At 48.8% G+C, this 25,291-nt stretch overlaps 8 protein-coding genes across 8 annotated transcripts; 4 read left to right on the top strand and 4 right to left on the bottom strand.

Moving 5' to 3' along the window:
• Positions 1–593: 593 nt before the first annotated feature.
• Positions 594–1,858, bottom strand: F5147DRAFT_671226 (uncharacterized protein). The gene is made up of 6 exons (XM_041435581.1): positions 1,659–1,858; positions 1,585–1,602; positions 1,382–1,529; positions 1,134–1,331; positions 955–1,083; positions 594–894 (listed from the first exon to the last, which is right to left on the bottom strand). Exons 1-6 carry the CDS (start codon positions 1,812–1,814, stop codon positions 773–775), a joined length of 771 nt encoding a protein of 256 aa, XP_041298000.1. The 5' UTR covers positions 1,815–1,858; the 3' UTR covers positions 594–772.
• Positions 1,859–2,237: 379 nt separating this feature from the next.
• Positions 2,238–5,646, top strand: F5147DRAFT_833421 (uncharacterized protein; the record flags this gene model as incomplete). Its single annotated transcript, XM_041443863.1, has 8 exons — positions 2,238–2,493; positions 2,546–3,011; positions 3,072–3,657; positions 3,707–3,945; positions 3,996–4,530; positions 4,593–4,745; positions 4,807–4,819; positions 5,312–5,646. The coding sequence occupies exons 1-8, from the start codon at positions 2,313–2,315 to the stop codon at positions 5,644–5,646; spliced, it is 2,508 nt and encodes an 835-aa protein (XP_041297999.1). The 5' UTR covers positions 2,238–2,312.
• Positions 5,647–6,233: 587 nt separating this feature from the next.
• F5147DRAFT_671221 (B-cell receptor-associated protein 31-like-domain-containing protein) lies at positions 6,234–7,468 on the bottom strand. The gene is made up of 7 exons (XM_041435580.1): positions 7,354–7,468; positions 7,273–7,306; positions 7,097–7,218; positions 6,910–7,044; positions 6,722–6,845; positions 6,577–6,667; positions 6,234–6,519 (listed from the first exon to the last, which is right to left on the bottom strand). Exons 1-7 carry the CDS (start codon positions 7,362–7,364, stop codon positions 6,416–6,418), a joined length of 621 nt encoding a protein of 206 aa, XP_041297998.1. The 5' UTR covers positions 7,365–7,468; the 3' UTR covers positions 6,234–6,415.
• F5147DRAFT_750863 (uncharacterized protein) lies at positions 7,469–9,812 on the top strand. The gene is made up of 12 exons (XM_041440171.1): positions 7,469–7,764; positions 7,818–7,853; positions 7,906–7,981; positions 8,037–8,065; positions 8,120–8,145; positions 8,201–8,278; positions 8,328–8,506; positions 8,558–8,687; positions 8,740–8,854; positions 8,904–9,059; positions 9,109–9,457; positions 9,514–9,812. The coding sequence occupies exons 1-12, from the start codon at positions 7,606–7,608 to the stop codon at positions 9,753–9,755; spliced, it is 1,575 nt and encodes a 524-aa protein (XP_041297997.1). The 5' UTR covers positions 7,469–7,605; the 3' UTR covers positions 9,756–9,812.
• F5147DRAFT_301367 (anti-silence-domain-containing protein) lies at positions 9,697–10,567 on the bottom strand. Its single transcript, XM_041429109.1, has 4 exons — positions 10,525–10,567; positions 10,384–10,471; positions 9,982–10,327; positions 9,697–9,933 (listed from the first exon to the last, which is right to left on the bottom strand). Exons 1-4 carry the CDS (start codon positions 10,543–10,545, stop codon positions 9,807–9,809), a joined length of 582 nt encoding a protein of 193 aa, XP_041297996.1. The 5' UTR covers positions 10,546–10,567; the 3' UTR covers positions 9,697–9,806.
• Positions 10,568–10,571: 4 nt separating this feature from the next.
• On the top strand, positions 10,572–15,679 carry F5147DRAFT_301398 (uncharacterized protein). The gene is made up of 5 exons (XM_041429110.1): positions 10,572–10,900; positions 10,950–11,103; positions 11,167–12,574; positions 12,625–14,853; positions 14,913–15,679. The coding sequence occupies exons 1-5, from the start codon at positions 10,705–10,707 to the stop codon at positions 15,633–15,635; spliced, it is 4,710 nt and encodes a 1,569-aa protein (XP_041297995.1). The 5' UTR covers positions 10,572–10,704; the 3' UTR covers positions 15,636–15,679.
• Positions 15,680–19,157: 3,478 nt separating this feature from the next.
• F5147DRAFT_742912 (riboflavin synthase domain-like protein) lies at positions 19,158–21,382 on the top strand (the record flags this gene model as incomplete). The annotated part of the gene is made up of 11 exons (XM_041439568.1): positions 19,158–19,202; positions 19,255–19,331; positions 19,390–19,665; positions 19,714–19,808; positions 19,859–19,979; positions 20,029–20,365; positions 20,409–20,558; positions 20,614–20,722; positions 20,770–20,913; positions 21,036–21,183; positions 21,235–21,382. 11 exons carry the CDS (start codon positions 19,158–19,160, stop codon positions 21,380–21,382), a joined length of 1,650 nt encoding a protein of 549 aa, XP_041297994.1.
• Positions 21,383–23,796: 2,414 nt separating this feature from the next.
• On the bottom strand, positions 23,797–25,268 carry F5147DRAFT_742911 (uncharacterized protein; the record flags this gene model as incomplete). The annotated part of the gene is made up of 4 exons (XM_041439567.1): positions 23,797–24,137; positions 24,193–24,389; positions 24,445–24,819; positions 24,874–25,268. The coding sequence occupies 4 exons, from the start codon at positions 25,266–25,268 to the stop codon at positions 23,797–23,799; spliced, it is 1,308 nt and encodes a 435-aa protein (XP_041297993.1).
• Between the last annotated feature and the right edge of the window lie 23 nt (positions 25,269–25,291).

The following is a 25,291-nucleotide window of genomic DNA, read 5'->3' as shown; positions in this document are numbered from 1 at the left end:
GCCGCCTTGTTACTTGGTCTCAGACCAGATAATTATCCACCGTGACGTTTTCTACGACACGAAAAAAACAAACCATGTTGGATGGAGGTAGCAAGTTAGTCTGAGCGCAGCTGGCAGTTGACCATCTGAAAGTTCATAACGACCGTCTTCCCATCCATATCAGACGCCAAGTTTCTGGGTCAGAGATATGAATCCATACCACCATTCCAGAGTAGAGAAAACCCTGGACAAGTGAGCTCGCTGATGATATCAACTCGTTGTTCTATTAAACTAGGTGTGTCTGAAGTCAGATACCACACGTACCTAAACCATTGCTTGGTACTTACCTTTTCGCAAGTCCAACCCCCTTTCCAGCTGTACTAGCTAGGTCCGTGCCAGGTACAGGTTCTTTATTATAAGAGACCCCTATTTTTGAACGTGCTTTGGAGAAGCTGGACGGATCATTTGGAAAGGTGATTAATATCATCGACGAAGAGATGTCATCCCAAGGTACGGGTAGCAGAGAAGTTGAAGGGGTGGAGGGATGATATTGCGGAGATGTGGACAGGGGGAGGCAGAGTTTTCCAGATTTCAAGGATCAGAAGTACGCAGGTGGATTGTTTATCGACTAAAATGATGATACAGCAGTGTATGTATTATCACAAATATAAAACCTCGAGGGATAGCCAGTAGCAAAATGTGTCAATGTTAGATGTAATACAGGTAGTTGGGATCCATATTCATGGGATGACAAGTATCAGAAAGGCGGATGATGATGCAAGTGCAGGATATATTAGTCAATGCAAACAGTCCTGGCAGAAGCAACTGGTTGCTTCCCAGTGCAAAAAATGCCAAAATATTGGGCATTTGTTCGAGTGAATACCCTTCGAGGGCAAGAAGGTTCTTCGTTGTCGCCTGATTTAATGTCAGCCGCTGGATATTCCTTAGGCACTAAAGGTCTTGTCCAGTTGTCACCTGGGTCACCTGCTGGGTATTGCTTAGGCACTAGGTGTTTTCGTGCGTGTGACTCCCTCGTAGATTGCTGCTTTATAAATTCCCCAAGCCGGTTGATTCTCGCTCTTTTTTTCACGAAAGAATCTGGTGCTAATAATCATTTGTCAATCTAGGGCTCGTATTGCAGCAGGTTCACATACGTGGCATAGCCTCCGCCGTGTTTGGCTTTGGTACTGATAAAATAGTAGCAGCAGGCGGGCAGGTCATTTTTCCTGCGGCTGGTGCGTTCGGAGCGACAAGTAATTCCTTGATGCCCAGTTGGGTACGGGCAGTGTCAACTCCCCCGTAACGTATGGCGAGATGAGTGTATAACGGAAGCAAGAGCCGGTTTATTCTATCTGTACGGATCATGAGAAGAAAATGCAACAAATTACTGATAAATGTTCACCGTCCAGTTCCAAAGGAAAGGCATGTTTGTGGTGTCTGATTAAAATCAGCATTTTGAAGTACGCTGATTTCAACGGCAGCAATGTCTGTGAACAAGTAATGAACAGGTACAATTTCACTCCCATACGTGTAAGAGTGCTGCGTGCGACCTTAATTACCAAGAGCATTATTAAAAGAGCTTGCGACAATTAAAATTATATTCACCTCAGTCAGGGCGATAATCTTCACAGAAAAACCGTTAGTTGACTGTAAAATGGAATTAACAAGAAAGACAAGACTTTTCGACCGTAGCACTGAAATTCTGAATCTCGCAAGTGGCTGAACTTCAGGAGGTCATTAATACCATCTTGAACATGTTTTTGAGAGCAAAGACGTTCAGTGAGTTCCAGAGTGACTCGTCGACGATGAAGTGTAGGGGGGATGTCATTGTTCATGACTAGTAGAAAGTGGGTGTGGGTGGAGGGAGGTGGAAAGATATGGAAAGAAGAGAGATACTGGCAACACAGAATATGTAGTAATATTAATGTGGCACAGCTTGAGTGATCTCTTGGTCCACGAATATGATTACATAGAAAGCCTTGCCAGCCAGTGCAGGCAATGGAGTCATTAAAAGAATAAATATAGATATCATCACAAGCCCTTCCAAAGTCACCTGTGGATTTCCATCGTTCCTAGAATGTGCCACAGCCATGTCTGGTGGCATACTTGCGTTGCATCATGTTCGCCCATTTATAAATTACTACACCCTAGTCACGGTGACCCCACTGGAACTTTGGTGGAAAAATACAAACCTGTCATATTTACGTACAACATCATCAAATAACACGTCCACAAGCCACAACCTTGCCAACATCTCAAATACAGCGGCTTTCATTACTACAGCGTGTTACTCGGCTGTACCAACCACCGCGCGTCAATCAAGGCGACACGCAATGGAATCATCTACGAACAGAACAGAACAGGAAATACAGAAACAACTAGAGATTCGGAGAGAGATAGAGCGCTTGCAAGCTCAGCTTACACCCTTTCCCGACTCCGCCAACGATGTAATCGGATCTCCCAAGAGGAAACAATCATCTGAAAATTTGCTCGCACCCGCTACTCCGTCTCCTAGTAAGTAAGCGTGCGTGCTCTCGGGGTTTTATCAAATGAACGCTGATGGCAGAGAAGAAGAGGAGGGTCGATCATGCAGGACATACACACCGCCCATTACTTGGCAGAACGAGTGCCACCTCAGGGTCTCTCTCAGCGTCTGGAGCTCGGAGCGTGAATTCTCGGCCTTCGGGTAAAGGTCCGATTGCTGCAGTGCAATACCAGAAACCTGCTCCTTCCAATCTCCTGAGCAAGCTTTCTAAATTATCAGGCGGCACAGCAAAGCAAGAACAAGCAAATTCGACTCAAAGGTCTCACAGCTTACTGGCTCGGCCCGAACCTGAGCCCTCCATTGCTTCAAATCCCAAAATGATTGCAGTGCCACCTAGTGCCTCCCAACCTGTTTCGGACATCGTGCCGAACAGAGATGACCGACTGGCTATCATCGAGCAACTTAAAGTCGGCCCCGTGGATCACAAGCCGCCACTTGACGATCCCCATTTTCAGCGACTTGAGCCAAATTCTGGCATCCGACTTTCGTACGTCTTGTCATCACAATTGAAATCCATTAGATCATTGGACTCAAGAATTGTACGTAGGTCTCGTTCATTACCGCACGATGATTTGCAGGAGTATCTCCGAGGTCGATATTACCTCTCACCGTCTACATTTTACTCTTGCATACGACTGTTACCCAATCAGTCAGGCTACGATGTGCCCGTCGAAGGTGACTGGATCACTATCGCCGTTGTTGCAGAGCGGGGCCCTATAAAGACTACACGTGCTCCCGTAGACATCGCTCCTGGCGACGATGGACGTGCAACTGATGATGAAGGAGGCCCCAGTAACACCGACGATCGTAAAGCTGGCGATAATTCTCGTACCCAGGACCCGCAGAAACAGAAGCCCTCGAGAACTCACGGTAAAAAATTCGTCAATATGAAATTAGTTGACTTCGGGGCGCGTTCACGACCATCGTCGTCAGGCGCAGTGACCATTCGAGGAGACGCATTCCTGACCCTCTTACTATTCGAAGCTGATAGTTTTGACCGTGTCACGAGCGACGATGGCAAAGTCAAGAAGCTCTACAAAGGTGGCAGCAAAGGCGCTTTCGAATCGATGTCAAAGCTTAAAGAAGGGGACGTCATCGCTCTTCTGAATCCAAAGGTCCTCAAGCCCTTCCAGGTGAGCTTGCACGAGTAGCATTACCCATGATAGTGAATAACTTGCTCAGCGGAACAACAAAAATGGAAAACCGCACCCAACCGACAACATACTCGCCGTCACACCCGAGTCCGCCGAATCCATTGCTGTCATCGGACGCGCACAAGACTTGGGCATGTGCAAGGTGCTCAAACGCGACGGAAAAATATGCGGAAGCTGGACAGACAAGCGAGTGAGCGACGTATGCGACTGGCATTTGACGAACGCTGTGCAACGGCAAAGAGCCAGGCGAGCTGAGTTTTCTGCAGGGTAGGTAATGTGAATGGTTCTATACCTTCGCTCCGACTCACGTTCCTCAGGACCTCTGGAATGACAACTTCGTCATCAAAGAAGCGAAAAGCAGATTATGATCCGCAACGCCAGTGGGGCCTGAAGCCTTCTGAAGCATCTGGCTCGCGTGGAGACAATACCACGTACGTTGTCTCAGGGCACGTCGTGAGCGGGTCGAATCGGGATGTCTCGTCGATGTTTGTCGCTGAGAACATGGGCCGCGAAGGCCAGGCGCGCGCGAAGCGAAAGCTGATGCAGGATGCCGATCGCGAGCTGAAGGGCCTACTCGAGAGGGACAAGGAAGGTATGCGTGTTGTTGCCAAGGCCAGGGAAATAGGTGCGATGAGGGCGAAGCGACCCTCTGATAGCGCTAAGGATAAGAAGTCCTCAAAGGGGAAGCAAGCCGCGAGAGATTTAGATGGTATTTCAGAATCTGATGCGGAGACATCGAATGCACCCCAAACGAAGCTGGCCTATTCGGCAGATATCATTAAGAAGCTTGGATTCGATCCTGCAGCGAAAACAGGGCAAAAGCGTGCGGTGCAGTCCTCGGTGCAAGATAAAGTGCGTTGGTTAACCATGTCTACTTGACTCTCTCTAACAGAGTCTTGGTGCTTGTTTCATAGATTGCAGCTCTCGCAGCTGTCCGCGAGTCCCGGAAGGAAATTAATCTTGGTCCGCGACCAGGCCCTAGAATTCGTTCTGGGGTAACTGTTCCTGCATTCATGCTGGAACATGAACTGGACAATGATGATTGTGGTGAGGAAGGGGATGAGAATGTCAGTACTGGAGGTGGACATGAATGTGACGAGTTGGTAGATCTCGATGACTGATTCACAGGCCACTACGGACAGTTAGTGCTCGGATATACGAACAGTCTTAGTTTTCACTTGCAACTTTTCACGTTGGCAATGCAACTTGATGTGGTGCCAAAGGAGCGCGTCGTGCAAGAAGATTCTGCTGCTTGTACTAACACGTTCCATGTGTACTTTCAAATGCTAATGACCACAGATCTCGATTCTCCAAGTTGCATTCAAGCTCCTTGCAAGGCGCCATGCTGCAGGCTCTGACCAACTGGGGTCATCATCTATGTACGTGAAAATGTATTATAAGGGCTATCGAGTGTACTGACACTCAGGGCAGCGCTCGACGCTCGTGCATTCTTATTTTTCCATCCTAATGCGGTGCAGCGAGAAGCGTCATATACGTACCAGTGTTGCAACGTGCCTCCTGTGGAGCATCAGGTCTCTCAAATTTCAACTCCCCCAGCGCGATAGATTTCAGCAGCGAGCACAAATTTGCTTCTGTCCTCTCATACTAATCATGCTTCTAAAAAATCATTCAGTCCCTGAACATGCATGGAATAATCTATGTGATTGGGACACAAAGGCGCTTTCGATTCTGGAAAGCGCCAGTCGTACTCAAGATGCACAGAGATGCACACGTATTACTGCGATACGCACAAAAGCTGCCGCCATTATTTCTACCATCACGCACCAGCTCGCACTAGCTTTCCCGGTGCGCATTCGAGGCAATATCGAGGAAGCAGTCGAGGAAGACAAGATGCTCCTATCGTCTAGAAATTGTCGCAGCGATCTGTTCGTGTATGCTGCCATGGCCATCAATTATATCTGCCGCTCGTCATCATCCGAAGCAGCGACTAAATTTGTTCTTTCGTGAGCAGCCAACTGTGACATATCAATGTTCAGCTTTTTCGACAGATTTCGCAACTTCGGCTTCGGAGGATCCAGTTGCCACTGCCGGATGTTGGCGTCTATATCCAATTCATCTCAGACCCGTTTCCACTTGCAAAACTTCAACATCTCTTCCATGCGGATCAAGAAAGCTTGGCTACGATGCTTGAAGCATTTCACCTGTTATCTTGAATTCATCTGACGGGGAAATGTTGAGATCTATGATCACGCTTGGCTCTGCAACTCTACGCTGGAAGAAATAACACGTGAATGATGCACGACACGAGCACCTTGCATGTTGCTGCCTTGATTTCTTTGTACGACAAGAACCATCGAAGCCCGATTTACTATGCGGCGACCAGTATCAATTTCTGCGCTGGGTTGAACATCTTTCTTTGGCCTATCACAGTAACAAAATTCGAAATATGTCTACGGAGACAACACTGCGACGTTGGGCGTTGTACTTAACAGTGGCCTTGCTTCGCTTACTCTCTTATCATAATCTGGTTGCAAGAGACTCATTTAGCCTTGGTTTGCCGATCGTCAATGAATTAGACATGGCTTGGGTCTGTCGGACAATATTGTGGTTGACATAATTCTCTCAGAGAAGGTACTGTACCCTTCAAATACATGTCACTGAATTTGCTACTTACTACACATTGTTAGGAATGCCATGGCAAAGATGGGTAACTGATCGTCAACAAGAACTGAAAGAACATGAAAGCCAGTACACATGACAATTACACAGAGGACCTCTAGTCCAATTTCTTGTCCGAAACAGCCCCAGTCGCCTCATTGTGCCTACCCACAAGCCGATCAACTTCAGCAGCCTGTTGTGCGGCCTGCTTTTTGAGGTTTGCTGAAGGATGTATGTTTAGTTTAGAAACGAAACATCGATGAAAAGCGATAAACGCACCAAAGTCACGGTCCTTCGCTTCACTCGCGGCTAATTTTTTCTTCAGTTCTTCGATTTGCTTGGATTGGTCACCCTTGGCGCCAGCACCAACCTGCAAAACCAATGATATATAAACAGGAGCCAACCCCGCATGGAGGGTACTCACAACTTTCTTCAATTTGGCGTATTCCTCCTGCGTGTGGATGAGGTCCAAGATGATGGAAAATGTGCGGGTGAGGACCAAAGAGAGGAAGAGGCAGAAACCAGTTAGGTAAGTGTTTCGTTGAGCGCTGATAAGAAAAATACAACGCGTCAGATTGAATCATACGTTATGACAGAGGATGGGGTGCGCACTAAAACTTGCGAGCGGCGAAATTGGTCTCAGTTCGTACGTCGTGCATGCCCTGGCCGCCTGTTTTTGCCATTTCGGTTTCGGCTGTTACACGGAACATGCGTTGGAGGGCATCTAGGAAGAGAATGCCCACGAAGCTGTGACATGATATTAGTAAGTGAGTGAGATGTGAGCGATTAGAGTGCAGACATGAAGGAAATCTTGAGTCCATACGCGACTTTGGCGACGATGGGGCTTTCAGAGAGAAAATGGAAAAGTTTTTTGCGGACTGTGAAAGGGAGTGGGGATACGAGCAGGCAGAATGTTGCCATCTAGTTGAGACGCATTATGAATCATGAATTGAAGTCAGGTGCTGCCGGACTTACTTCTGCTGCTAGGAGCAAGAATGTAAGCGAGTAACTGTGGGACCATGAGAGCTTGTCGAACTCGGTTTGTTCAATACATACTAGATTGTCATCGTGCTTAAAGTCGTTGTTGCTGTCAATGTCAAGGTCGTCGTCGAAGCTTTGAATTTAAAGGTTGAAGTCTACGTTGCAGCCTTTAAATCGGGATGGGTGCACTGCCTGCTGTGGAACGTGTTCAGCGTGACGTCACAGACACGTCCCCATCATTACATAATCGATTCCCATCTACCCCTTGAACGCGTCACTCTGATCACCCGATTACGCTGCCGCAGACCTGCATTCCCATCCAAACCAATGGCTCCACTACAAGTACACGTTAAACACGCAGGAAAAACTATCGATGTTGACCTAGAGACATCACTTCCACCTGCCGCGTTCAAAGATGCGATTTATCAGGTCACGGGCGTACCGCCGGATCGTATGAAAGTTATGATCAAGGGTGGCGTGCTCAAGGTGCGAACTTTTCGTGTTATGCGGGTGCTTCGATAGATAGCTTATTCGTGTAGGATGATACGGATTGGAAAAAGGTGGCCCCTAAAGCAGTGAGTGCGCTCTTGTTTTGTTTTGTAGGATGTATATTAAATATGCGGTTAGGGACAGACGTTCATGGTTATTGGCGCTGCGGGCGAGCTCCCGAAGCCACCTGAAAAACCGATTGTTTTTCTTGAGGGTGAGCGTCTCGGTATGCATGTGATTTAAGGGTTGTAATGATCGCTTTTGCGTAGACATGGACGAGTCGGAAATCGCAGAAGCCGTACGTTTTTTGTATCTGCGCTCGTGTGGATTACTCAGGCTTTTGTTCTTGCAGCTCTCTTTACCAGTTGGATTGAAAAAGTAGGTGCTACAGCAATCCACAGTGTACCGTGAAGTGACGAGTATATTCTCGCAGTCTCGGAAATACATGCTACATGAACGCCACCGTCCAAGCGATGCGTGCAATACCAGAACTTCAGACAGCTCTCTCAACGTATGCCTCTATTTCTTACATACGTGGCTCGTGATCCCATGTCTCATAGGTCACCACATTTGGATGTCCTACCTCGTGCACTGAGAGACTTGTACAGCAACATGTCTCGTACGACGGAGGGATATATCCCTAACTCGTTTTTGACCGTATTGCGTCAGATTGTGCCTCAGTTTGGGGAGGTTGATAGATCAGGCAAGAATGGAATCTTAGGGGGGTACGCGCAGCAAGGCAAGTGTTTTTCTGCCGTCTTTTTGGTTGGGTCGTTGACTTAAGGTATAGACGCTGAGGAGTGTTGGACGCAGCTTGCGAATGGCTTGAAAGAGGTTCCTGGGATCGATGCTACGGGTAATACAACAGCGGGGGGGAGGAGATTCGTCGATCAGTTTATGATGGCAGAGATACGCAGAGAGTGATCCGGATTTTCCCTTTTTTGCTCAGCTTCAGCTGACTGATTCGGACAGATTGAAATGCGACGAAGCGCCTGAAGAACCTAGCACTGTCACGATAGAAAAGGTGCTGAAAGTCGAGTGCAATATTTCGGCGACAACGAATTATATGCATACTGGTATCAAGGATGTATGCATGTTTTTTGTGCTTGGGTTGGTCTTTGCTTATACGTATGCAGGCACTGAACTCTCAATTGGATAAGAACTCTCCTTCGCTTGGACGTCAAGCAGTTTACAGCCAGACATCGCGTCTATCGCGTCTACCGAGTTACCTGACGGTGCACATGGTTCGTTTTGCATGGAGACGCGATATCGGAAAGAAGGCTAAGATCATGGTGAGCATGAATTATTTCTGATTCTGCCTCACGTCTCACGGTCCCTTAGCGCAAAGTGAAGTTTGCGTCAGAGTTTGATGCGTTGGAAATAGTGACCGATGAACTGAAATCGAAGCTCACGCCGGTGTCCAGCCGCCTAAAGTCTATTGAGAAAGAGCGTGCCGAGCGGCGGAAGGTGCGTAAACGGACGAAAGTGGCGCAGGAGGCGTCGTCGTCATCTAGGCCCGCAGAGGAGAGTGCGGATGTTGAAATGGCGCCTGCGAGTGAGGTGGTGCCGGGGGACCTGGAGGAGGAGAGCGTATATCGTGCGCGGGAACTGCAGGAGCTGGAGGGATTGGCTGATGCTGACTTGAAGAATGATTTTGGGTGCAGCGTGACTGGGTTGTATGATCTTGTTGGTGGGTGTCGCTGTGATTTTGCTTGGGGATAATCTGAATTTTGGAATTTTGGACAGCCATCGTTACGCACAAGGGAGCAGACGCTGATGCGGGGCATTATATCGGTTTCGTGAAGAAGAGCGTATTCCATGCGAAGTCAGGTGATGGACGTGCGTTTGATGAAGACGATGAAGATTGGTACAAATTTGATGATGACAAGGTGTCGGTGTTTCCCAAGGAGAAGCTGGGGACGATTGATGGAGGAGGGGAGGACGCATCTGCCTATGTGCTTTTGTACAGGAGTAAGCCGTTAGCATAGTGTTCGATAAATGACGGTGCGTAGGTATAATGCAAGAAGAATACAATGAATCTAAGTACTACGATTCGCATCATCACCATCCAGGTCGTGTGCACCATCTAGGTCGTTTGCGGAGGGAACGGCGGCTGATGCTGCAGCGCCTGCAGCGGCGTAGCCTTGTGATTGTGGCACGACGTCCCTTTGAGTAGATGAGATTCAGATCACAAATATGAAAAATAAGACGAACCACTTGATTTGAAAGCGGGTGACGCGTAGTTTTGTGCTTATATCGCGTACGAGTCTATCAAACTGGATTTTCTCCGGAGGAGTGGCTTTCATGTCCTCATTATCGTACTCTGTGTTCTGATAGTACCCAACGCGTACAAACTCTTGATCACGATAGGATCCTGTGAGGATAAGAGCAGCGACGCCCAGGACGTCCTCTGTTGGTATTTTCGCGGGATCAGGAGCGAGACCCTCGAACTCGAAAGAGTTTACGCCGACTGGGACTGGACCTACGAGGCAGTCGTCTAGTTCTTGGTCTAATTCTTCATTCCCTGGTGAGGATACATAGATGAGCTTCCATTCTAGATCTATATGTGAAAAAGTTATTAGCAGGTGAAAGCTACGAATGAAGTATTATGCTGACCGTCTTTGAGAGGCGCTATGCACTCAAAAGTGACGCGAAAGTGGTAAGGATCCAAAAATCTTGCTGGATTGTTAAAGAACTCGACATTCTACGGATTCGTTGACGATTTTCAGTGATTTTTTGGTAGTGAATTAGACGCACGCGGATTGTAACTATCGACATCGTGGAAGAAGATGATGCGGGGTAAGGCACGTGGTTTGCATGCGGTGTCACTCTGCTTTTGTTTCTTCGAAGCCACTCATGTCTTACTGACAGTCAACTGCGACTACGACACCGACCACGACGACCACGACGACCACGACAGCGAGGGTGGGGTTGAATATGACGTCGGCGATGAGTAACGCGACGACTGACTCAGAGATACCCACAGACGAACTCGCACCAGCAAATCTCTTGCTCCCAATTCCCGCACCTTCTTTAAACAATTCACAGTCTTCGTTCTCATTCTCCCGTGCATCAGATACAGAATGGAACTCGCTCCCACAGGAAGTAGCATCTGCAGACATTTCAATAGCTCGTATGTTCTTTATTTGTCGTTGGTCCGCATGCCTCTAATCTTTCACCAGCTGATGGCAGCTTCGTTGAGACTTCATCTGGTTCAGCTGCCAGAGAATTAAAGAGGCGCTACGATCAATTTCTTGGTGTAGGTAAAGATGTCCGTTCTCCATACGCCATCACCGCCTTCGTCAATCAGCACGGAAAGCAGATGTATCGTGTCAGGTGCGGTTACTCCTGTGTCATCGCCACCATGCACAGCTAATTTCGTTACTTACTTATTTAAAGTCGTCGCGATGCAGTCGCTCCCGCTGCTGCTGCAGAGGAAGCAGGGCAAATGACTCACAAGGTGTCCATGTCCGCTGATGCCTCTCGTACTCGTGCCTCCAAAACCCGTTCCCGCATGAGTTTTCTCACCCAGAATAAAGTAAAGTTCACCGCCCATGAATCTCAGTCTAGTTCCACGACCACGCAGCCGCGTAAGTTAGTACGAAGGACCCGCTCTATTCCAGACATGTTCGGCATGGCTGCTAGCTCGTCCGTTGCAGGCCCATCCACACAACCCACCTTCACTGGTAGGACTCATTCACACAGTGTCACTGGTGCAGATATTCCGCGTCCACAGCCAACTGCGCTTTTCTCTGATTCGCCAAAACAGCCTGTCGCAGACATTTTTGCGGAAGTCATGCAATGGCCAAACGGCTCCGTACTCGCCTCTCCATTTTCGAGTTCTGAGTCCGAAAACAACGTTTTACCAGGTCTCATCCCACATCCATTTGGACTCAGCACTACTTTTGAATCGCCCACTAGACCTTCTTCTCATGGTTTTTTACCCATGCCGCGCGCATTACGGGAGATGCAGTCGTTTGAGTCCGGTTTGACTGCGCGCGCAGGAGATACCACACAACGAACAGATACCCCTGATTCCATCCTCCCTCTCCGTGTCTCACCCGACCTCGTCCAAGATTATTCCCCCTCCCCACCCCCAGGCATCGTCCCACCTGACCCAGAACTCATTCCACTGCCAGAAACGAGCATGCATTCCCGATATTCAACAGAGGTGTTCGATGTTCTCCAGACTTACCGCGGTCTTCCACAGCTGGATAGACTGTTTTCAGATTCTGCAGGGGAGACGACTATCAAAATGTCTCTTCGCGCAGAGGATAGCGCCGCACCCCGTAATGACCCCCGGTTTGTCCTCTGGGGGGAAATACACGTTTCTTCTGATTTGGATGGTGATGATGTCTCGGTGTCGCAGAGCAGCCGTGGTGGAATGTCTTCTCCTTCTAATTCTCGCAGGGGCCGGGGGCCTATAGATGTGCCTGTAGTGCGTGTCGACGGGGAAGGCGTGACCACCAAGGTGCTCATCGCAGCGACAATCGAACGATGGATCGCCCAGCTGACAAGCGATCTTGATTACGACGAACTACTCAACTTCTTCCTCACCTACCGAACATACATATCTGCTGTCGACCTCTGCCACCTCCTCATCTGTCGTTTTCATTGGGCGTTGAGTGGTAAAGATGATATGATACGGAAAATCGTGCGCGTGCGGACGTTCGTGGCTATCCGATACTGGCTATTAACGTTCTTCGTCATGGATTTTTTACCGAACCAAGAGTTGAGGCTTTTGTTGGCAAGTTGGTTAAATACCCTCGTGAAGGATCCTATTTTGAAGAAACATCAGGATGGCCTGGTGAGTATTCCATCTTTTATGGGTTTTTTGAGCTCAAGTATGAAACACAGAACATCGTAAGGAAACTTATTAAAGTCGTCAAAGACTGCAAAGAAGCCCATACCCGCAGACACCGCTCCGGCTCCGTTTCCGCGCGCCAAAGCCTAAATATTCCTACCAGACCCCGGCCCACGCACGTTCTAGGAGAAAAATTTGCAGAAGCCATATCCTCCAAACAGCAAGACGACTCTGATGTAGACCTCGATTTTGCACCTGACGAACCACCCGCACATCCCCAATCTATCTTTCATGCCGACAACAGCAACGCATTTTCGTTCAATTCTGGCAGCGTGTCTTCTCCACCCAGGGCTGCTGCGATTTTGCAACAACCGTTGCAGATGAACATACTCCATCAGAGTCGAGCTTCTATCTCAGCAGCATCTTCTAACACAAGCGATACCACCCCTACGAACAGCTCCCCCCCTCCTATTGTGTTTCCTCAGAGTGCGATCTCTCGTGCATTCGTGAAGACAATCGGGCGTTTGGGAAGATGGAAAAGAGTGTTGAACTCGAGGCAGACTGTGGATACGGGCCTTGCAGTTCCTGCAAACGTTTCGGCGTTTGATTTGGAGTTGAATGCGACGGGGGATCTATTGATGGTCAGGGGCGGTGTTGAGCAGTATCTGAAGATGATTGAGCCAGCGGGTGTGGGTGGGTGTAAAGGGGAGAAGGTGTTGGATGGGGGTGCGTGTCCCGTTATTGGGAAGCAGAGCCAGAATGTGGTGGAGAATGCGGTCAAAGGACTTGAGGCGAAGCTAGATCTGTCCTCGCTGCAGACGCAATTACGGGTTGTTACGGAGGTGGAGGAAGAGGAAGAGCGGGATAGTGTGGCGGTGGGTTCTTTGAGTGATAAGCGCGTGTCGATACAGGAGAAACACCAGACGACGCAGGAGAAACGTCAGTCTACTCAGGAGAGACGCAAGTCTACACAAGAGAAGCGCCTATCCATATCGTCGGTCTCCCGCGCGTCCACGCGCACACATTCAACAGACTCCTTCGGCTCAATCCTATCCTCACGATCACGGATCAACCCCCTCGTCGCCCAAGTGCAGGCCCAACCACCATGGCGTTTCGACGTCGTCTCCATCGACGATCTAGATCTCTCAGATACCTCTTCTGAGGCGCATGGTGAGAATCCACCCGCACCACCAGGTCTGCGCAAGCCCCCGCGTCGACTGCCTCTTAGGCGGGATTTCGAGTTCATACGCCGGTCGGTGGACAGCGTTTCCTCGTTGGGGATTCGTTCTCGGGACTCAATAGCCTCGGGTGGATCTGCTGTGTCATCTGCGTCTGTCGGAGCTGCATTGGGGAATGGTATCCAGCAATGGCAGGTCAACGCCCTCGTGGATTCCTTGAGCGACGATGAGGATAATGGGGGCGTCGAAGAGGCTCTGAAACGTCTTGAAGGCCAGATCAATCCTCAGAAGCGGAAAGAAAAAGCAAAGAAGGTGGACGGGTGGGTACGTACGATTCAGGAGCGGATGGCTGTGGGTGATTTTGGGGATGAGCAGCCGAGGTTTTTTGCGTTGGATAGTGAGGATGAGGAAGAAGAGGAGGATTATGAGATTGATCAACACGAGACTGGAGCATTGAGGGTGGATGAGCAGACTCTTGTGGGCACTGGATCGCAGGTGACGATTCCGAGGGCTACAACGGCGACGGATGGCTTCTTCAGCTCGGTGGCTTCGGAGTTGACGTCTGGGATGGTGGAAGCCATGTTTGGAGGGTCGGGACCGACGTCACCGCCCGCGAGGATGAGCGATTTGAAACCTGCGCCTGAAGATGCTGTTCCACTTGAGATATTGCAGAGCAGGGTACCGTCAAGACCGTCTACGTCCCATGGCTCGCCTACAGCATCCCCCTTTATATTAACCTCTCCATCCAAATTCATATCTCCTGGTCGAAAACAGCACCGAAGCTGGATCCTGAACGTGAGCGCTGACACGATCGTACAGCATTTCTCGATGATCGACCGAGAGCTTTTCTTGGGGGTCAAGCCTGAAGAATTGATCATGGACGATTGGATGTCGTGTCAAGAGGTGAATGTGTTGGATTGGGCACAGTATCTCAAGGACCGGGCGCGTTGGAAGGCCGAGTCACGGTGGAGCCAGAAGACGACTGCACTGGCTGCTGTTCGAGGGCGCTTTAATTTGCTTGCGAATTTTGTGGTTGCCGAGATCGTGATGACGCATCCGAGCGACAGGGCGATGTTGGTGGGCAAGTTCATTCGTGTCGCTTTGGTGAGTTTGCATTTCGATGATGTTTTAGTTTAAATCTGACTTTGCGCGACGTGTTTCAGAAAGCATACGTCCAGAGTAATTTCAATACGTTGGCAGCCATCATCGCCGGTTTGCAAAACGAGTGGGTCGCGAAGGCTATGCATCGACATTGGGGACGCGTGAGGCTGTGGGAGAACGGGGTGCTTCAAAAGCTGAAGCAATTTGTGTCGCCGGACAATGATTTCAAGGCTATGCGCGATGCTATCGCTACTATGGCAGACCCGAAGACTCTGAGCGTGACGACGCGGACGTCTACGGTTTTGAGTAGCAGCAGCACAGACCTACCCTCGGGAAAATCAAAAGGTTCTCACGATGCCAAGACGCCATCAGCCTGCGTCCCATTCATTGGGGTCTATCTTTCTCAACTATACCGCTACAGCAGACTCCCAGATCTGATCGACCCAACCTCACCTCACGACCCCGTTGGCATCGATTCCCAAACCGTCAATTTCGAGTCTCCAGCCCATCCAGAGGTGTTTGATTCGCTGACGCCTCTCCCGCCTTCGATGCAGCTGGAGCCATTGATCAACGTGCATAAGCAACGGCTTATTGCTGGCGTGATCAAGGATCTGGTGGGCGGACAGCATCTTGCGAGCCGGATTCAGTATCAGGTTGATAAGAAGTTATTTGGGAAGTGTCTTAGGATAAGAGGGCTTGATAGGGAGACGATGCAGATGGCGTATGGTATGTATGTGGAGTCGGAGACGGGGGTGGTGCGTCCGACGGGGTTTATCCCTTTGTAGAGTGTCATGCTGGATGTTATTCCGCTATGCCAGTGGGAGGTGCTCACTTTGTGCTGCTTTTGTTCTTCGACATTCTCTTATTTGATTTCATGCGCAATATGGATATAGAGCCTTTTTTCGATCTTTGTTGTATTGACAAGAGTAATGTATGCAATACGTAGTTGAGATTAAGGTCTCGCGAGGACTGATGACGCCGAGCCTGTGTCCCGTACTACATAAGTACAGTAATAGTCGTTGTATATCACCACTGCTGATCATTCATTCTGTTTCCAGTATGTATCATTGCGCTTCTAAGCGCAGCCCAATGCATATATTTCTTCCTGACATACATGTCCTACACATTAAAGTGCGAGACGGGCACTCAGGAAGACTGCGCCTAAATATTTTGACCATGAAGTACTGCATACCGCTCTGCCCATTCGAGTAGCCATAAAGTAGGGTTGGTAGGGGGAAAATAGTAGTAAAATACAAGGACAAGAACGTCAGCACATAACGAGAAGTAATGCAAGTAATGAAACGCTGCTTCATCAATTATGGCCATTCGTGTTGTCAACAGAGACACAGCAGATGCAGAGCACTATGCGAGTCCATAGACTGACGAGACTGTTGACAGCAGGACGCGACGGTGTTGCAGTTGCAGACGCAGGAGTTGCACCAGCAGCTGCAGATGTCATGGATGTTGCGGTAGCAGAGGTCGCTGGGGGACGAGACGATGATGCCTGGCCATGGGATTGACCTTGTTGTTGCTGTTGACCTTGAGTGTGGGTACCTTGCAAAAGTTTTTTTTTCTGGCGCGGTGGGGAGACATACAAGGCCTTTGAGGCGAATTATCATCGAATCAGGCAGAACTCGGAGGTAGACATACCTTTCTATCCTGAACGGTGGGCACATCAACGACACGAGGTGTAGTGTGGTCAAAACGTGGGAAGAGCGAGGAAAGCCGACCAAGGATGGTACCTGATGATGAGGGTGTTGTGCGGCTGCCACGGCCATGACGGGGAGGGGGATGACGCGTTGCAGAAGACTGAAAACTTGATTGTCATTAATACGTTGGACCATGATTCTGAAAACTCACGCCAACGTGTATATCATTGAAAAAACCTGGCGGCAATCGATGCGAATCCGAGAATTTCTGATTTCGACGTGGTGTGGCATCCGTCTGGCACAAAAATGAATAAAAGGGAGGCATGTTTAAAGAAACGACTTATTACCTCTAAAATTGACATGCCGCCAACCTGAAATAATACGGATCAGTACACATCATTGCCAAACATTCAAAGTTGAGATACCTTTGGGGCGGAGGCCTAAGGAACATGCCATGCCATCAGTGTGATCGATAAGAAACAGGAATCAAACTCACAGTCAAAAGTTTACCAAAGCCAGCTTCCTTGACGATAGCAGCGGCATCCCATGTGTATATGTGATGGTCATCGCAGACAGTAGCTAGCAGTTTGCCATCAGGAGAAAAGACCGCAGATCTCACTGCGCCTTCATGGAGGAGGGGTGGTCCAATAGGCTGACCGTTTTCAATGTTCCAAAGTCGCGTTGTCTTGTCAGATGATGCGCTCGCAAGGATACGGTTATTGGGAGATAATGAAAGGGCTTTAACAAGATGTTCATGTCCTTCGAGCACAGCGGTTTGTGTCCCAGTGGCGGTGTCAAATTTTCTAAGGGAGTGGCCTTCAAAATTAAGTGACCCGGAGATAAGTGTGTTGACATCCGAAGACCAAGCCAAACATAAAACCTCGTTAAGCGCTGGCATGTTTGCCTTGAGTTTTTTGAGTAGTTCGCCTGTCTTGACATCCCAGAGTTTCACCGAGGCCTCGTTGACGTTGTTGTGCCCGCCCGTTGCAATCATTGTTGCATCGGGTGAATAGTGAACCGTGCGCACGGGTATATGCCCAGTTTCGATTGGTTCAAGGATGGTCTCGCCGTTGTCGACATTCCACAATCTTGCTATTCCATCGTTTGATCCGCTCACCAGTCGACCTCCGTGTGGACTCCAAGAGATAGACGACACCCCCGAACTGTGGCCTGTCCATCTTGCAGTGACTTTACCTGTCTCGATGTCCCACAATCTCACTATGCCATCTTCACTCCCGCTTGCTACTTCCTTGCCGCCCGGCGACAACGCTATGGCCCACATTGTTCCACTGCCCTTATCCTCCCAATTTCTGCCTTGCTGCTTGCCACTCTCCAAGTCCCATACTCGCAACGAAGCGTCGTCAGAACAGGTGATAGTGCGCCGTCCATCTGGGAGGTACAAAATGCCCCAGACTGGTTCCTTTTGTCCTGCAATCTTCCTTTGTGGTTTGACCGCTGACATTCAGGAGCGTGGTGAGCTATGGATAATGCGCGCCGAATTTATCTAGACAGTCCAGCTCTGCTCTGATATTTTTCTATAGCGTTCTTCAAGAGCACGAAACTTTATTTTGCCAGACAGCAATCGCTGGTGCAGGTCTATCCCTCTTTCGCCTCAGTGGTTTTGGCTGAAGCATGTAATACATTGATCACTCACCAGCAAATTTCAATAGAACTTGATGTGCACACACTTAGAATGAAAGACCGAATCGAAGCATGTGTTTTGTTGGACGCAGAGGCGAGTTAGGGTGCGTGCTTGTATAGGTTGTTTACTAGTTACATACCAGGTGCGCCACACGCACCGTGACATAGCAGCGCCCAAGTCTAAGCTGCTGGCCATGCGGATTACGCATGCCAAAGTCTCGTCATCGACACTTGGGGCGCTCCATGCATTATTGCTATGAACTTCACCTGGCTCCATGAAAATAGGCATTCATATCAATATGATCGTGCATTGATGACACAAGTTGGCATATGTCCACGGCGCTAGTACATGACATTATGACTAAGAATTCCACATTATTTCGTTTAACAGGTATATTCATAATTTTGGCCAAAGTTGCCCAACGGTGCGATTGGTTCTCTGAGAATGTTCTTGATGCTTCCGGTCAAGTCGAAAAATGGCTCGGGGGCATGCTTTTGGTGTACGCTGTCACTCTCGTTGCTCATCGAAGGCCAGTGATTTCAAAAAACGCGTCAAAGCTCGAAACGAGGAACAGAACAATAGCATGCTGTTGAAGTTGGAATTCCAAGTTGTAGTTCTCTGCCGGATGAAGAATATGCGCCCGTCAGATGTCGACGTGCTCCACAGACTCGGAGGGTCCAGAGAAGGAGGAAAATAAAATAGTCATTGGTTGATGTTCTAGTTGTGCATGTCCCTATGATGTATAAAATAACAAGTGAATGGTCGTGAACCCATGCAACTTGATCTGAGAGTCGAATGTAGAACATATAGGTTGAATGCATGCCAGCGGCGTCAAGGCGACGTCACATGCGACGTGACGCCCCGTCACAGCCGCGTCACGACCGTAGCAGGCGCAAAATAACTACGCCCGCTGAGACCTAACCCTATTAGTATTAGGGTCAGGTTCTGTCCTCGTTTCATGAAGCTGAAAATTTTGATAACACGCAGTGCATGTTCATTACATAAACATCCAACATATGTCTACACACGGTGACCATAGAACAGGAGAAGAATTCATCTGCGTCTCGCGAACTTTGAATTCTCTACGTTACGGAAACAGGTACAGCCCAAGAGACTGCTGATGCAGCTGATCGCATTGCGAGGGAATTTCGAAGAGTTCATTTTCACTGTCGTGTGAAGAGCACGGATGCGTATCCACCAGTAGGCGGCTTCCCAGTCGTTATAGCATAATATTCAGGTCCGGTGCAGGAAAACATTGATCTCGGAACGCTTGGTCATCTTCGTAGTTTCGACCACTGGCTGGGGAGCTGAACCCAGAGCTATGAGTTGGTTATTGAACATGTTACTCAGGTCTGATCTCCCAAACGATCTATTCGAGGACACGGATTTCTGCGTTTTCGGCCTTGGGGGCACCGCCTATGAGAAATTATGTTGGCCAGCGAAGAAGCCGTCGAGAAGGATGCAGAGCTTAGGAGGTCATGCAATTTGTTCACGAGGAGAAGGAGACGAACAGCATTGCATGGGGTGGGTATACTTTGTTTACTGCGTTTCACGTGGCTGATCGATGTGCAGGGTGGATGGTGCATTGGACCCATGGATCGAATGTCTCCTAGAAGTTCCCACACAGTTCTATCCACTGCCGCACGAGCAAGATAATATTCCTGCTGGTCGACCATATCCTTGAGCAATGTGGCATCTGATACGTCGCTGAATCCAGATCCTCTAGATGAGGACACGAAGTTTCATACAGCTTCGGTAAAATGTAACAGACGGATCACTGCGGAAGATTGGTTTCAGGACGTACGCCATTTTAAGTTCTCCTTCGAAGACAATATAAAGTACGAGTCTTTGTCTTTTGAATTCGCGGCTACTGATTGGAAATTTCAGATATAATCCTGGAGATGTTGCTGTGATCCATCCGTCCGCAGCTCCATCAGAAGTCGGCTCTTTCCTTGTCGCCATGGGCTGGGCAAATGACGATTTTTTCAGTGGAACATACAATGTTAGGTACGACGAAACAGAACCCAGTAAACCCCATCTAATATCTTACAGATCAAACGTTGCCAGACCGTCTACCGAAATTGTTTCCCTTCGAATTCTATTCACGCGCTATCTTGATTTTAATGCTGTGCCCCACCACTCTTTTTTCCAACTGTTGCGATATTTTGCTACCGATGAGCTTGAACGCGAAGAACTTGATGAATTTGTATCGATAGAAGGAGCGGTACGTCGGGCCTCGTCATTTTTCTTTCTTTTATGACGTGCAGGACGAAATGTATGATTATTGTCAACGCGTGAAATGCACAACCTGGGAAGTATTGTCCGAGTTCCGGTCCACAAGGATACCGAGAGAGTATGTCTTTGACTTGTTTCCTCCGCTGAGACCAAGAGAGTTCTCAATTGCTAGTTCCATCGAGGTGAGCTCGAGTTAAAATGCGTTCACTGCAGTTCAATTCACCTCTGTTTCGTCAGCTCCATCCCTGTGAAATACATCTCTGTGTTGCTATAGTGCGCTATTGCACGAAGTTGAAAATTCATCGGAAAGGCGTCTGTACTCGTTATCCATCAGGGCTTAAATTAGGTCCGCACGGCGTCCTAGCGTAGTTCCTGAACTCATATCATCTCCAGGAGATACCCTTCGTATCGGTCTCAGAAAGGGCTTCATCTCACCTCCTACGGATCCAAACACACCAGTGGTGTGTGTAGGTCCAGGGGCAGGCATCGCACCTATGCGTGCCGTCATTGAACAACGCATACACGAGGGACACAATAGTATGTTTGGCTGTCTTTGTATATCAGCTGATCCTCGATGACCCCAGATACTACCTGATACTTCGGCTGCTGTTCTGCATACAATGATCACCATTATCACACGGAATGGGAATCTCATACAGAAGAACGAAAACTCCGCTACCGCGTTGCGTGTTCTCGTGATGGACCAGAGGGTATCAAATGGACGTATATGCAAGATCCGATGAAAGAGGATGCACAATATATCTGGACAATGCTGGGGCAGCAACGAGGCATCCTTATCATCTCAGGGTGGGTCAAGATTATATGTAACGTATGATGAACCCTAAACTTTTATGATAGTTCTTCGAACAAAATGCCTACTGCTGTGGAGAGGCTCGGAGGAAGGTTGAATGCCGAGGCTGTGGAGTATGTTGCTGCGATGGAGAGGGATGGAAGGTTGATTGAGGAATGTTGGGAACATTCGAAATCAGTGAGCATCAAATCGTGAAGAAGGCATACTCTTTGATAAGCAGATTTCGCAATTTCCGTTGGTCGCATCAAACCTTCAGGCCTGCAGGCTCAAAAACGGTCCCAACTTCGCTCGGCTTTGTAGTCCTACACGGCAAACGTTCTGGCAACGTGCTCGCATCACTGCTGCTTATCGTGCCGTACACATCTTCCTGGAGTAGATACTCAACGAACACATTTTATCGCCACCTCTTCGGACTGCCTGCAAACCTCCCCCAAAGGACTGTCAATTTTTATACGAAGTGGGTTTGGGTTCGGCTTCATGCTAAAGGCTGACCGAATCTGGGAGAGATGAAGCTTTCTATTCCCCCACTTAGAAGTCAGTACCCCCCCCCCCCTCCCCCCAATTAACCTGTAAACCAACCTGCCGGTGAGTCATGAGTATCAGGGTTACAGTAGTGAACAAACCATCTACTCCCTAGGTTGTATGAAGGCTCAATGGTATCCTCCTAAGAACTGTGCGGTAGGTGTAGGGGTAGCCCCCTGACAAGAACCTTCGCACGTTCAAAACTGCTGCCACCTGCCCTTCTAGCGTCCCTCTAGCTCTAGTTAACAGACTCTTATCCTGGGAGACCGGTGCCTGCGGCAGGTACCAAGGATGTGGTCTACTTCGCGACGCTCAACTGGATGTTCTGGCTTCGGCTTCGCTTTGTAGCCAGTCACTAACTCCCAGCTTCGCGCTTGGAAATTGATTGTCCAAGCTCCGCTCAGCTTTGCAGTTCTAGTGTCGGCAGCTACAATCTCACTGTAACCGTCCTAGCAACGTGCTCGCCTCTGCCACCGCTTATTGTGCCTAGTCTAATACTTCCTCCCAGTGTTGTTATCAAGCCGGGTTGTGGCTGAATATATTATAACTGGTGTGTCCTGTTTCGAATTAACCGCAAAATAACTGGGGTTGACGGGTGAAACAACAATCAATTATTTAAAGTGCTAGCTAGTCCGAGTCGTCAATAACGATCGAGCTCGATGACCATATCTCATGCCTGATGACACCCCCCAGACATTTCCGCTAGTACTCTCTCTGTCCTGGGGCAGGTGTGATGACATTGGCTTATAGAGTAAAGCCTCACCATGTTTTTCACGCCTTGGAATCAAATCTCGTCCCATCCAATCTCAACAGACGATCGAACATGCCGTGGATGCAAAACATTCTCTTCTAACCAAAGAGGGCTGTTGCTCTCGTGTCTCGTCAGCCTGCAGTATTCCGTGTGCGATGGCCTGCTAACGGATCCATTTAACTAACCTAACCGGTTATGAACAGGTCAAGTTCTAATTCTTAACGGGTTAGTAACAACACTGCTTTCTCCTGCTCATTCCGACTAGAACAAACACTTCATTCTATAGTAGATACTTTGATGAATACATTTTTTTCACCACCGGACTGTAAACCTCGCCCAAAGGATCGTCCATTGTTCACACGAATCTGTCGTCGACTTACCGGCAACTTCCATAGCTCCTGGCGAGAACGCGTTCAGTCCTATCTTATGATAGTAACCCCAACCTCACCACGCGTCTGAAACTGCCGGCACGAACGGCAAACTGATGTCATAGTACACCTCACACTAGAGCATTCGGCCCCGGAGGTACGGAAGAGACAGGGGTCCCCAAGGCTATCCTACGTAAAGTAAATGGACAAAAAACTTCTATAGCACGCGGCCCAAAGTGTGCATGTGATGTGCAAAGCCGCTTTTCGCTCTCTTTTGCTATATTCTTCCAGCATTCGTCCGTTCTTTGATCTAGTTACATTACCCTGTGTGAGCATGCATTAATTACTAGAGTTCCCGTAATCTACATAAATACTAATGTCCGCGATATCAAAACACAAGCTTTGCCTTTTGGCGTAATAGTTAAGCGGTCCGACGACAGTCTTGACTAAGTCACAACCTGTCATTTTCTCCACCATGACGCTACAATGAATATAACAAGCAAGGTTTCACCCAGCCGATGCACAGGTAACACGATTAGGCGGTGCGTTATTACGATGATTGAGTGGAGCTTCGTGTCTAAAGATCAAACTTAGGTTTAAGATCACTGTCACCGATGGGTCAAGAACACAGGTTGCTTGTCATTCCGGTAGTTTGCGGAATGAGGAGATTGACCCAGACTGGCCCACATACGGGGATATAGTCATCTGAATGAGATATAGTTTATCAGCGGTGACAAAATATATTGCACCACACGAGTTTACCGCATTGATTCTGATAGGAAATGAATGTGTCCCGATGAATGGTTTGGAAGATCCAAATCTTGAAGCTTGAAGAAAATTATTCGATCTGTGAATGCCTGTAATAGCGACGGCGAAGCCAGAACGTTGCGACTACAAAAGAGCACGGGGATCACGGACACTCGCTTGGCGGAAATTAATCCTAGCGGCCGATTATTCAATGACACACCCTATAACACTCCTAGACCGGCTTTGAGCTGATCTGCGAGATCGTCTGCTTCCTGGGTGTTGCTATCTGATTCCTTCCAAACCTTCTCTTCCGTAACACAGCGCTCACAGCGGCAAGGTCCGAATCCCCATTCTGATAATCTCCGGCGTCGATCTCTGAGACTGCTCTGGGGGTTGGTGTATGTAATGAGGAGCTCCTGTCCTATTTCAAAATCCTCCTTTGCGATCACTGTGATGCGCGAGAGCGCGGTGCGCTGGTCCAGGTGTCTTATCGAAACGTTGGGAGTGCAACTGTGGTTAAGGTGAGAGTGCAGCCTGTACAGTCCACCGTGGGCCTCCAGATCTACGAACCGATGTAAAACAGCGAACAAAAATACGATGGTTATGGAACAGCTTACTGAGACTCATGCGGCCCAAGCCACGTAAGAAGGCCTGATATTCGAAAGTAAATTTCTGTAGCTCTTCGGAAATTGACTTTTTCAAGACGCGTGCGAGTTTTTTCTGTTCTGCAGGTGTCCGAGGTTCTTTGAATGCTTGCAAATACAATTCAAAGGCTCTCCGCCAATTCTCGCGATCGGGCTCTAATCCCTGCTCGCTATTAGAGGGTCAGTAGCCATCCGCCATCGAAGTGTTGGGGTTCAACGGCTCACCGAAGACATTGAGCACGTTCTTCCATCCCAAGCTCAGCGAGGCCCTGGACTACTTCCCAGTCCAAGTCGAACGTTGCAGCATCCTGCTGAGAAGCCAGTAAAAGTCGGCTGGTGCACTGCGCGAGAGCATGCAGGGCCATCCACTGCGCATCTCTTGCGAAGGTAAGGAGTGGTACAGATGCGGGATTGCGTGCGGAACATAGGAGAGGGTGTACTTTTTCTGCTTGCAAACGACAGAGTCTATTGCAGTATCTGGCCGTGCAGGGAGTTGCGGTTGTAGAGGCCTCGCAGGATATATGCAACGGGGAATGATCGCGGATGATGGACGAGCAGAAGGAGCACGCCTCAGATAAGTGCTGGAGATCATAGATCTCCCTTTGCAGACATGAGCTCTTCCATTCGAGCAACGGAACGTGTAGGGGAGCTCACCATTCTGGGGCCAGGATGAAGGGGTCCTCTTTCCATAAAACATCCCCTTTGGCTATATTTTCTTTGGCAACGAGGCCCTTGCCCTTTATCGCGTCGAAGTACTTGACTTCTACCCTATTGGTCCACTTGTTGACATCAAGGCTTTTATTGAGGCGAAAAGATGGATGGATGATGTTGGTTGTACTGTTGGGCGTCCCAGGGTCCGAATTGATGAGCCCTTCACTCTGCAAGATCTTTCGGACGCGTTTTTCGCTGACCGTCCATGATGAATTTGCGTGAAGTAAGAGGCTGTGGATTTTGGCGACGCCAGAGGCAGGGTTGCCTTTTTTCAGTTCGATAATAGCTTTCCTGACTTCGTCTTCGATGGGGATGACGTTCCTGCTGGTGGATGACATGATCGTTGGGTTCGACGAGACGG

Source organism: Suillus discolor (assembly GCF_016758755.1).
Source record: "Suillus discolor strain FC423 chromosome Unknown F5147scaffold_5, whole genome shotgun sequence".
Taxonomy (NCBI): domain Eukaryota; kingdom Fungi; phylum Basidiomycota; class Agaricomycetes; order Boletales; family Suillaceae; genus Suillus; species Suillus discolor.
Note: the sequence above shows the minus strand (reverse complement) of the source record. Positions and strands in the feature narration are given on the sequence as shown.

Excerpts from the sequence above, each read along its gene's own strand:
- F5147DRAFT_671221 (XM_041435580.1), bottom strand. Across the intron at positions 7,219-7,272 it reads TCTTGCTCCTAGCAGCAGAA|ATGGCAACATTCTGCCTGCT; the intron begins GTAAGTCCGGCA and ends CGTCTCAACTAG. Across the intron at positions 7,045-7,096 it reads GGACTCAAGATTTCCTTCAT|CTTCGTGGGCATTCTCTTCC; the intron begins GTCTGCACTCTA and ends ATCATGTCACAG.
- F5147DRAFT_301398 (XM_041429110.1), top strand. The coding sequence starts at position 10,705 with ATGACGTCGGCGATGAGTAACGCGACGACTGACTCAGAGATACCCACA. Across the intron at positions 10,901-10,949 it reads TGCAGACATTTCAATAGCTC|CTGATGGCAGCTTCGTTGAG; the intron begins GTATGTTCTTTA and ends ATCTTTCACCAG. Across the intron at positions 12,575-12,624 it reads AGAAACATCAGGATGGCCTG|AACATCGTAAGGAAACTTAT; the intron begins GTGAGTATTCCA and ends TATGAAACACAG.
- F5147DRAFT_671226 (XM_041435581.1), bottom strand. The coding sequence starts at position 1,814 with ATGAACAATGACATCCCCCCTACACTTCATCGTCGACGAGTCACTCTG. Across the intron at positions 1,332-1,381 it reads CTTTCCTTTGGAACTGGACG|ATAGAATAAACCGGCTCTTG; the intron begins GTGAACATTTAT and ends TGATCCGTACAG. Across the intron at positions 895-954 it reads ATACCCAGCAGGTGACCCAG|GCGACAACGAAGAACCTTCT; the intron begins GTGACAACTGGA and ends ACATTAAATCAG.
- F5147DRAFT_750863 (XM_041440171.1), top strand. The coding sequence starts at position 7,606 with ATGGCTCCACTACAAGTACACGTTAAACACGCAGGAAAAACTATCGAT. Across the intron at positions 7,854-7,905 it reads AAAAGGTGGCCCCTAAAGCA|GGACAGACGTTCATGGTTAT; the intron begins GTGAGTGCGCTC and ends ATATGCGGTTAG. Across the intron at positions 7,982-8,036 it reads ACCGATTGTTTTTCTTGAGG|ACATGGACGAGTCGGAAATC; the intron begins GTGAGCGTCTCG and ends GCTTTTGCGTAG.
- F5147DRAFT_301367 (XM_041429109.1), bottom strand. The coding sequence starts at position 10,545 with ATGTCGATAGTTACAATCCGC. Across the intron at positions 10,328-10,383 it reads CATAGCGCCTCTCAAAGACG|ATCTAGAATGGAAGCTCATC; the intron begins GTCAGCATAATA and ends TTTCACATATAG. Across the intron at positions 9,934-9,981 it reads ACCCGCTTTCAAATCAAGTG|GGACGTCGTGCCACAATCAC; the intron begins GTTCGTCTTATT and ends ATCTACTCAAAG.